The sequence below is a fragment of the Rhagoletis zephyria genome, unplaced genomic scaffold (assembly GCF_001687245.7).
Source record: "Rhagoletis zephyria isolate East Lansing unplaced genomic scaffold, Rhagoletis_zephyria_1.1 Rzeph_scaffold_12572, whole genome shotgun sequence".
Taxonomy (NCBI): Eukaryota; Metazoa; Arthropoda; class Insecta; order Diptera; family Tephritidae; genus Rhagoletis; species Rhagoletis zephyria.
In genome coordinates this window covers 5,098-17,072 of record NW_016169646.1, presented here as the reverse complement: position 1 = coordinate 17,072, position 11,975 = coordinate 5,098, and the positions used below count along the sequence as shown (strand labels likewise).

Here is an 11,975-nt window from a genome sequence, read left to right as displayed (position 1 = left end):
ATCTATCTACATTCATCAAATTTCAGTTCATTGCTGAAACAAAAGGACTCGTGTCCATCTATTAGGCTATATTCGCTCAAGCAGTTTTTCGAGATAATTCAAAATTCGTTTCGGTTTGACATGTACCTTTTTGGACAACACTTTCTCATATGTATAAGCAGTTAATTTCGCACAAGAGGAAATATGCAACCATGATTTCGTTTTCAAATTGACAAGTCGTCAATTCCCTTATTTACTATGGCTCTTAATTGACATTTACATAAATAAGCCATTATACGACGTTCCGCTTGAATTTTGGTCTCGCTGGGAATGTTCTTCAACAATTCTGCCATTTGGTTGAAATTCTCCAAACGCTCTTTAATCATTTGGTCGGGATCTGGTAATACGACACTTTTCTCGTTATCTAAAATATCATTTGATAATTCTTCAAACTCTATGTAATTCTCATTAGGCTGCAAGTTATCATTTGATTGGGTCTCGGACATTTCTTCTTCCGCTGATTCCAAGTGTTCCACAGACCGATAGGTCTGTTCACATTTACTAGGCTTATTAAATGGTGCCGTTCTTTGGAGAAAATGCATTCTCTCCAAATAAGGCCACGTTGACCCCCGAATAATGCCTTCCTTAGGGCATAGCTGGTGACAGTGGCGCAGTTCACGAAAAAAATGATTTTTTAAATTGTTCCAACGACTGATGCAAAAGTCGGCTACAAAAAAATTAAGAAAGGTTTCGCTTATGTATGTATAGATTAATGCATTTACCACTGGCTTCCATATCTTTGGCAATCTCATTCCATATACGAGTTTTCTCCTTCATACAGTCGAAAGTCGAAAGACCACTCCAGTGCCGCTGATAAAGCACCGGATGGGGTTCCACAAGCGATATTAATTTAAAATCAAACGGACGGTTTTTCTTATGACTCGTTCTAGTCATTTTGCTACAAAATATTGCATAAAATTGGATGCTGGCTTTGTAATTTTTTATACGATATACATTTATCACACAAATTGGAACAAAACGCTAAACAAACCACTAGAGGTGGGTAACTCAGCACTGCCACACGCCACACGCTCAGACTCACCTCTGAAAAAATTTGTAACTCAGTAACTCAGTTTATGTGCTGACAATGTATAGCTCAGTGTGCTACAGAGTCGATATGGTAACTCAGTTGATGTGCTGAAACTTGCATAGCTCGGTGCGGCTTGCATTGTTTAGAACTGTGTCGATGTGGTAACTCAATTGATGATCTCACACATTCACACAATACGATCTTCCAAAGAGTACCATAATAGATGGCATCACTAGACTAACCATCAATTGAATATACGAATAAAAAAGAAGCAAGGCGAATAGCCAAGTTATGCATACTTGCACTGCTATACAATTTTTACGTAAAAATCAAAACCAAACAGAATTCTACATGTGAAGTGCTATGCGTTGGGTAACCGCTTACATGCATAGCCCATTTAACAGATTCTTATGTGACAACTCTCAAGCAAAACTAAGTAGGGAATTATTTTGCAAATGAACTCACCAGTTGAAATCAGCTTTGCAAAATTTTTCCGGCCAGCTACGAACAGAAGCTAAGGATAACCTTTTCTAAATCGATTTCGATTACTAACATCATCAATAATTTCGATGTACATACCAATTGTGCGATAGCACACTTGTGCCAGCTCACTGTGCTGACTCATTAAAGTGAGTTGGAGTTACTGAGTCAGCACACGAAAATTTACAGAGTTACCCACCCTTACAAACCACAGAGTAGGATTGTCGAAAAACATCGATGTATCGAAAATATCGATGTTTTGCTTCAATGCATCGAAAATTTTCCACTCGATGTATAAATAGTCGATGCATCGATTTTTTAATGTAACATCTCAACATCTTGTATACATTCGCCTTAAGAGCGAAATACACCACACAAGCGGTTTGACAAACCAAGCGAAATTTCCCTTTGCTTCAAGCCATTTGTGCTGTGTATGGGGGTGTTTGAAGGTTTGACAAACCGCCGTCAAACCTTCAAACACCCCCATACACAGCACAAATGGCTTGAAGCAAAGGGAAATTTCGCTTGGTTTGTCAAACCGCTTGTGTGGTGTATTTCGCTCTTTAGTGGTGTTGATGGCGAATTTAGAATTACGCCGCGGTACTTCCTAATGTCAAAATGATGTGTTTGTTGTAATCAAGGCGAATTTATATTACAACAAACACATCATTTTGACATTAGGAAGTACCGCGGCGAAATTCTAAATTCGCCAGTAACACCACCTTGCATAAATTCGCCTTGCCTTTAAACATCGCTTTGTCTGAAATTCAAATAAAGTAATACCAACAATGATAGGATACAATGCGCCTTGTTTAAAATTAACACCAAGTCATAAAATCTGTATCGTTCGTTTAATTTTCAAAAATGAGGTGTCACATGAGAGCTCTTTAGCTCTAAATGTACATTTATCCATACAAAATTCGTCACCTAAATGCAAGTCCATTTTTGCATTAAGAATCTAAATGCTAAAAGCAACCCTGTGATCTTCCAAAATTTCCAAGATACGAACACAGGAATGATAGAATACAAGATTGCGCCGTCCCGCGCCGTCCTGGGCGTTGACATTTGTGTACCACAAGTAAACAAAGAATAGAGCGAAAAGAAGAACGAGTTAAGACTTCCAAAACAGTTCACTTTACAGCGAAAAACAGCGTTTTAATTTTGCTAAACGAAAATATTGCACTTTTCACCTAATCTATTAGAGAATAGGCAACATTTTAGTGCACTCCATTGCTTTGCAATTAAGACTGCGGCAGCATCTCCGCGGGATTGATTAGTTAACTTGCTAATGGAGGCTGCTTGGAGCAGAAGCAAAATCATTGTGAGGAAATGCTGTTAATGTAATAATAAAGAAACATTTCGGGAACGGCTTTGCCGTGCCCTATGTACACAAAATGCAGCGATTCGTCCCAGCGCTACACTTGCATCATTTTATTAGGTTTTTACGCAGTCTTCAACTCAAAAATCACTCACAAATTGCAAATTAACACAATTTAACCTGATTTTTCACATATAATTAAATCTCTCTTTCGCTGATTTGCAAACAAAGGTTTGTTTACAAGTTACCACAACTGTCAAAATCGGCAAAACCAAAGTAGCGGTACCACTGACGGCGCCACCTCTGTTCGCTGCACCGTGTACAGTGGCTGCCTGCGTTTCAGTGATCATCGATCGAGATTTCATTAGGTGCGTTCGACAAGTCAAAAATTTGTAATAGTTTTACCAAATTTTTACTGGATGGCGTTCGATAACGACAAAAAATTATCCAACACACAAAAATTGATAGAGCAAGCGTTCATTTTGTACTGGCAAAATTTTAGTCAGCAAAAATTATCCAACACGAAAACATATGATCACAAAACATATGGTTGCAATTTTTGTAAACAAACAAAATTGCATTTTTCGAGTTTTGGTATTTACAGTATATTTTGCTTTGCTGCCTCTATGCTTAAGTGCACATTTAAGATACCTACCCCAAAATGCGCATCAGAGGCATTATTTTTAACATTTATAAGGAGACTGCTCCGATAGATGCATTTAGCATACCTGCACATTGGCGATACCTGCCTTAAAAAATATGCGACTAGTATCAATTATCAAAGTATTACGTTTACCTGCACTGGCCCTACACTTACCTAATTTTAAAACTTTTTATTTATTTTGTTCATCTCGCAGAACAACGAAAATGGCTATAAATTTATGTAGTTATATAGATAATTAGATACTATTCGGTAAAAATTTCGCTTGCAGTAATTTCTACGTGGTAAGTGCGGGTGCATTCCAAAACGTAAAAATACAAAGCATCAGTCCCTTTTATTTCTAAACCGAACTAGAAGAAAAAGTCTAGCTTGCGCAACCTAGTTAAAAATTAACATCTAACCGTGGTTGCGCACATTGGGCATTACAATCTGCTGAGGTTTAGAAATAAAAGAGACTGATGCTTTGTATTTTGACGATTTGGAATGCACCCTGCTTCTCCATTATTTGCTTTCATAGGGATTTGGATACCTTCCTCATTGAAGTAGTAAAGAAAATTCGCTTAAGTGCCTTTTTCTGTTAAGTGCACAAGTTTTTCGTGCAAAGAAGGATGTGCAGCTAAGCAAAATATACTGTATATGCTTTTTGACTGCCTGCTATGTGACTTTATGATAGCGCCAACTAGTTTTTACTTCTAGAAATGTCCCGGGCGAACATTAAACGTTCACTTTCGTTTTTTCTTCCATGGAGGCAACATGAATTTCAGTTTGTTTACAAATAAGTGATGGCTAATTTCCTGTTCGTTTAATTTTATGCTCTTTCTTCTCTTTGGGAGAGAATTTTTGTTATCGAACGCAACTATTTATTATTTTACATTAATTGGATGAAGAAAAGTTACGCAAATTCAACATCGATGTGATGCTGATGGAAATCTGGATCAATTTATGATCAACTCTGTTTGTTTTGTTCCCTAATTAAGTGAGGAAATTTTAATTGACAGCACCGACAAATGAATATATACACAAAAAAATTAATTTTTGGTATAAAATTTATTTTTTCCTTTTCAGTAGGGTTTTTTGCACATTATCTTCTGCGTGAGAATTGATCGTAGTAGATACGGATCTGAATAATCGAATGGAACACGGCTGTTTGGTAGAGATGATCCAACAACCAAAGAAGCGGCTACCATGATGCGTTTTTTCCAGAAATATTAATAATATTGAAATAAAACATTTCATATCTTACCTTAGTTACCACAATCTACTAGTTAATGTTGTAGATATGGATGGTTTCTCAGGCACAAATAATAATCAAACTTTGCAGTTGGTTATAAATGGGGCTCGGAATCTCATGCACATGCATGTTTTTACGGGGCATCTTCAAATGGAAATGGTTCAAGTTATCTTCACGAATTATGGAATTTCCTTTAAAATGGCATTCAAAAGGTAGTGCATATTTTTTAACCGACTTCCAAAAAAGGAGGAAGTTATCAGTTCGTCGGAATATTTTATTTTATTTTTTATGTATGTTACCGCATAACTTTGGGCCACGTCAACCGATTTCGATGCGTCGGAAAGGTAGTGTCTCAGAGGTGGTCCCGTACTAATCTGGTTAAGATCCGATCAGTGGATCATGATATATATATATATATATATTTATTTATATGACAGCTGAAGTCGGTTTTTTTTTGCTAAAAATTACTTGGGCATATTTTAAAATCTTTTACAATAAATGCATGTGGGTTTTGCATATTTTTGCTCTTTTTTGATTCACAACCATTTAAATTTAGTGCGAAATCTCTTGACAAAAATACAAATTACCTTGAATTTTTTCCCAAATATTCATCTGAATATCCTCTTGGGTAGTCAAGCGGCCATTAAGGCACTCTCTTCCACCTCTGTTAGATTTCAATTAGTGGAGGACTGTAGGAGAGCTGGCGTATATCTCTATCTAATACAAAATTACCCTAATATAGGTCCCGGGACATAGGGACATTTACGGAAACGAGGCAGCGGACGAACTAGCAAGGTGCGGCACCGCATTGAATGTGTCCCACGCCAAAAATTAGAGAAATTTATCATTTCAAGACCAGGCAGAGGCGGGACCGTACAGGATCGTACAAGATTACCCGGCAGTTCTGGGTGTATACGATCCACTCAAAACTAAAGCTCTCTTAGGAACTAGCAAAGAAGATACCTAGAAACATACTGCACACCTGTGCACACTATAGGGTACTGGCCCGTTGGGTACATGTCGAAAGGATGGGATTGCCCTTCACCAGGTTCTGTCGCAGTTGCGTTGGCCATGGTTCAAAATAGACAGTCGAACACTTCCGTGCGAGTGTCCAGCCCTCGAAAGGATGAGGCTTAAGACACGCGGCAAACCATTCCTGCAGAATGTTTTAAGAGGGCAGCTGCCTCTCTCTCAGTTTGACGTACTGAAATTGCCTAAAGCCGCCAAATGACTGTAGGTTGTTCGAGTTGTGGAATCAAAATGTCAAACTTGCTAATTACTTGTGACCATACACTTAAATCTACCAACCTTTCAACTGAACAACTATTGAACTATCAATGTTTCTATTTACGCAAGATTGTAACTGCCCGCTTGATTATAATTTTAAACTTAATATTCGATTTTTAGTTATAAAAAAAAAAAAACTAAAGGTCGTTAAGAAAAATTTTAAATAAATATTTTTTTTTGTATATTAGAAAATATGCACATGTGTATGTATATCGCACATTTCTTTCTTTCTGGCGTTTCCTCTTTCAAGTTTCACTTCTTCCGCGCGAAGGGGCTACACGCACTGAGTTTTTTTTTTTTTTGGTACGAGTAATCCATTTCTGCACTTATCTTTTTCTTAAAAGCGGGCGCAACAGTGAAAATTTGTTTCTTCGAAACCGATTTTTGCAAATTTAGCAAAAAAAAAGCCGCTGGCCATCAGTTCTTCGGGTGGAGTGAAGCATATGATGTCATTGTGTTGTTCACAGGTTGAAATGTTTATAAGATTTCCAAAAAAAAAAAATCCCCATTTTACTGCAGTTACATACATAACTCATTTCTGCTTTATTAATTAATTATTAATAAATTTATTTCCACATAATTTTTTTTTTTATTTGTGTGTGTATTTGCTTTGGAAATTTCACAGTTCACAACCTTACAAATTGAAAATTGATGGATGATATAAGACCAACAACAAGTGGGAATAAAATTATTTATTGTTTTTTTATTTTTCATTTTATTCATTATTTGCAAACTTCCGTTTCAATAGAAATGTGTTTCAAGAATTTTTTTGAGCTTTACATTTTCGATCCCTCGTAAATTTTAGCGGGTTCATATGTACATATGTACATGTGTACCTACATATATACATATACATAAGTACATACTAGTTAATTTAATTTTCCTCTTTAGTACAGCTCCATGGTGCAGTAATACGTACGTTTGCCTCTTTGAGAGACTACTTTTTATATGACAGCAGTTTTCAAAAATTTTGAATTAATACTTTGATACGACCAAATTTTCTGAATGAGCCGTTTAGTTTGAAAGTGACATAGGTCCCCTTTAAAAAAAAAAAAGCAGAGACATAACTATTATAAGAGAAAAGAATAAAAGTCAATCAATAATCATTATATTATGATACATATTTTTTGAGTCATCTATAATTATTATTTATATACTTATATTATAAAATTTATTTCATAACAATTATCATTCAGATAAATAGTTTTAAGTCTTCAAAGACTTTTATTTTAAGACTTATATTATAAAAGTCTTTGCATAATAATTATGAGCGCGAAAAAATTGTTTAAGTCTTAAAAGACGGGACTTGTTCAGGAGCATTTCAGGATTAGTTGGGAACCGGTTCGGGGTTAGTTGGGGAGTAGTTTGGGACCAGTTGGAGCTTGGTTTGGGACCCGTTCGGTTCCAAACAGAAGTCTTTGAGGAGTTAAAAATATTTATCTTGCTGATAATTATTAAGAAAAGACTTCTATTATATAAGTTTTAAAATAATAGTTATCGATGACTTAAAAAAATTTTCTCACACATAATTATTATCAAACGACTTTTATAATTCTTACGAAAATTTGGATGATTTTTTTAAAACTCCATCATGAAATAATTATTATTCTGGGTCTCTGAAAAAGAGTTAATGAGAACACTAATTAACGGTATCCGTTTATTAAGAAAAAAAAATGCATTTAAATGTTGAGTACTACTGTGGTTTTGTTCGAGAGAAATTTTACTAATCAGCGCTATCACGAAGATGTTTATTTTGAAAAAGCATAAGTCACTCAAAAAAATTAAGTTTATGATAACACTGATTATACCGAGCAAAAGTCAATTTTACACAAAAAATTATACTAACAAAACTAGCGAGGACTGGCGTCAAGATTTAGTTCCAAAACATATTTAAAAATATATATTGAAATGTCCTTTTAAAATTTTGTCCTTGAGTATCTTTGCAAATTTGCAGTATTTGTTTTTGAAAAAATTATAGGTTAAGTTAATTTCGTCCTTCTATTTTAATAGTTAAAAAAAATACGTCACTTCATCGTAATGAAAAGTGGTGATTTTTCCACGACTATACGAAATTATTTATACTGAGAAAAATATAGATAACCTGAGATGACAAATACAAGTAAAGGTATCCACACACCTATGCGATTCTGTCATAACATGATAAAAAAATAGGAAGGTAGAACCGCTGAGAGGAATTTTTCAAATTCTTGACGTTTGCAAGCAATTTAATTTAAAAATTTTACACACAAACTCACACACACATTCTCATTTTCAATCTCAAACAACAACAACTTTAAACAATTCCTTTTTTTTGCTCTCAGTTTTATATAATTTTAAAATGTTGGCAAACTTCAAAAAAAAAATCATGACCGACGAATTGAGGGAACGGGTTTACCTTAATGTTTTTATCATGGTTTTTACTGCGATAAAATCACACAGATGTGTGCGTACTTGCGTTTTCGAAGCAACAACGTCTGTAGCATGATACAAAAAAGAAGGTAGTTTCAATAAACAACTTTTGACGGATAATACAATTTTTTAAAGTTTCATAAATTGTGAGTGAGTTTTGTCAAAAGCCTTGCCACTTTGATAATATTAAAACAATACATCGGAGTATTTTCCTTCCCATATTTATACCAATGTAATAATATTTCACTCGCACTATTTTTATTAAAAATATATAAAATATAGACTATTAAAGAAGACTTCATCCAAATTAGTTTTTTTATTTTTTTATTTTATAATGAAAACCACGCTCGCATTATGCTTTTATTGTTTCGTTTCCTTATTTTGGATGCAATCTTGCGATTTAACAATCTAATTCTAGAGAATGTTCTTCACAAATAAAACCTTTTTATATCTTGAATCAAATTTACTTTTAAATTTCTTATCAGATTTTGCCAAAAATTTGGCTTTTGATTGAAATTTCGAATTCATATATATCGCAAAATTATCGTATTTTAGATTTTTTACGAAATTCACTTTTTGATGCAACTTAATTTTACAACCCATAACGCATCGCCTGTTAAAATGTTACGGCTAAAATCCAAATAGCTGTCCCTGACTGATTTGATTGAATGTGACAATGATTTTTTTCTTGTGGGCGAAATTATCATAAGTGCTAAGAAATTAGAATGTAGAGCCCTTACAAAAAAAAAAAAATCTTATGTTTAGTTATATTTCTGAATTAATTAATGTAAAATTCGGTTTTTGTAAAATACGATAATTTTGCGTATAAAGTACAAAACCGCGTATCAACAAAATTCATAACCGCGCATGTGAGGTGGCATGAATTATTTTATAGAGAGTAAAAACACTCATATTTCAAAATCGTTCACTTTTTTACAAAGCAATCGCATTTCTGTTTAGTATAAGTATTATAAGGCTTGAGCCAAGAGCTTGTGTGAGCAAATCCAATTTTTGTCAAAAATGTCATTTACGCGGTTTTGCAGAACGACGATACGCGGTTTTGTACTTTAAACGACGATATGTATGTATAATTTTGATCACTTTCTTCATGCGTTCTGGAACCTAGTCTTCAACCTCATTTTCGAAATAATTTAGCCGGCATAATTTTCAAGTGCATCATATTCCACATCTTTGAATGTACCGGATAAAAAATCTACGGTTTCTTCTAGTGATCAGGTAGCATGAATTTGATGAAATGTCATAATTTTATTAAAAGTCAAATGGTTAACAACAACAACAACAACGAATGCCATGAAATGGAACTTGCATCTTTTTTGTATCTGTAGCATCAAAAACGGTGCGGATTCGTTGCGACAAAATCGCATAGGTGTGTGGATGCCTTAAATCTTCTAGAAAGTGAGCATCAATATTTTTAAACTTGTTTAAACGCAAACCCTTCCATATATCGATTTAAAAACAAAGTGACTTATGTCACTTTCAATATAAACGGCTCAAATGCAAAATGTATTGTCTCTTTACACGTCTAAATAATTTAACAAAAAGTCATAAAATATTGGAATTTATCTGGTCTTATTCAATAAGTGATGCATTTGAGTTTAGAAAGGTTACACATATATATTTTCCGGTATATTTACATGTCGCACACCGTCTTCAAAATAATAACTCAAAATAAAAAGGTTGGCAGAAAATGCGATCTTAGCACATGATAATCATATGGGCAAGGACGACTTTACCTTAGGGGTTTTTAACGAATTATAACACAAATTTGCTCCAGCTTTTGCTGAAAGGTAAATAAAAGCTCTGCGTACATTTTTAGCGCATAATTTCAGAAAAACCCAAATTTTGAGTTATGACTCTTTTGAAGACGGTGTGCGATATGTACATATGTATATCAAAATCGTGTATATCCAACTTTTAATTTTGTAAACAATCTTGTGTTCAAACTTAGTAAACATTTATAACCTTAGTCATAAAAATAAACTTTATATAGTGACATTTTCATAAAAATTTTTAATTCATACAGCAAATTAAACCTTTTTTATGCTTTATGAATAAGGTCATTGTTTTTCAAGTATCCCGCAAGATATGTACACTGCCGGAACAAAGTATTGGCACAGCAAATTTTTCACAATATATGCAACAATGTTTATTCTAATATTTTTCTGCCAATTTTGTATAAAAATATGGTTCATTCCACAACAAACAACATAAAAATATAATTCCTAAACTTTGTGCAAAACTCGCGAAAATTCAGCAAATTTACATCAAAATTTTCAACTTTTTAATCAGATTTTTTAGAATTTTTTGAGTACTCAGTTTTGCAGCCCATTAAATTCTGGTAAAAAAAGTGAAGTTAGTCAAAAATCGCGTTGATTTTTGAGAACTTTTTTTTTTGTTGAAGGTGTTTTGCATTTTTTCCATATAAAGTATTTTCAAAAAAAAAATTTTTGTATGAAAGACTGCGTGAAAAAAAATTGCCAAAAATCAACGGTAATTCCTAGCTACATAGAACTTGCACTTCATTATGATAAAATTTATTGGGCTACTCAAAAAAATTCTGAAAAATCTGATTAAAAAGTTTAAAATTTTCATGAAAATTTGCTGAATTTTCGCGAGTTTTGCACAAAGTTTAGGAATTATATTTTTATGGTTTTTGTTGTAGAATGAACCATATTTTTATACGAAATTAGCGGAAAAATATTAGAATGAAAATTGTTGCATATATTGCGAAAACTTTGCTGTGCCAATACTTTTTTCCGGCAGTGTATATCATTAAGCATATATTAATATACACATTTCATATAAATTGCCTAAAAGCTGGTTTTCACAAATTTTGATTGAATACTTTTAAACGAAAAAGAATACCAAATTTAGTACTTTTCTTCCCCTTTGTCTCGTGTTTCGTAAGTCAAGGGAGCGTCGAAATGAGCTGCCCCAACGTACATATATATATCACCGTTTATTACTGCATATGGTTTTTCAAGTGCTTAAAAATCATATACATATTTTTGCTTTCATTTTTAAATAGTACTTATGTATGGAGGTAAACCATGGTACAATAATTACAGGTATTGTCTTTCCAGAGAGCGCATATTCCGATCTGCTTTATTTGAAAAATATCATTGTTGCCCACACTAAAAGATGTATGTCAATTTTTTTTTTTAACAAACCTTGCAGAGAACTTATTTCATTTGCAAAATCCGAAAAATAAACATTTGCTTAGTAGGCAAAATAAAAAATTTTCATTGCTCAATTTATTTCAAACGTACTTTATTTTTATTTTTTTGAAAAATTATAAGAATTTAAATGAGCGGAAAGCAACGCCACCTAAACGTAAAAGATTCAACATTGAAAAGCGTCAAAATGAAAATAAGGGAGCACGAATTTCGATATGAAGCAAAACTTTCAGGGAAGACAATACCTTGGAGGTAAACCTAAATAAAGAAAATGCAGTTGAAATTATTTTGAGTAAATATTATCGGCCAAATTCATTAAGTTA

General features: G+C 33.5%; 1 protein-coding gene across 1 annotated transcript; it reads right to left on the bottom strand.

Moving 5' to 3' along the window:
- Nucleotides 1-6: 6 nt before the first annotated feature.
- Nucleotides 7-1,030, bottom strand: LOC108377706 (uncharacterized). The gene is made up of 2 exons (XM_017633967.1): nucleotides 762-1,030; nucleotides 7-706 (listed from the first exon to the last, which is right to left on the bottom strand). The coding sequence occupies exons 1-2, from the start codon at nucleotides 931-933 to the stop codon at nucleotides 204-206; spliced, it is 675 nt and encodes a 224-aa protein (XP_017489456.1). The 5' UTR covers nucleotides 934-1,030; the 3' UTR covers nucleotides 7-203.
- Between the last annotated feature and the right edge of the window lie 10,945 nt (nucleotides 1,031-11,975).

Coding starts and splice junctions, on each gene's coding strand:
- LOC108377706 (XM_017633967.1), bottom strand. CDS start 933: ATGACTAGAACGAGTCATAAGAAAAACCGTCCGTTTGATTTTAAATTA. Junction 707..761: donor CAAAGATATGGAAGCCAGTG/GTAAATGCATTA, acceptor ATTTTTTTGTAG/CCGACTTTTGCATCAGTCGT.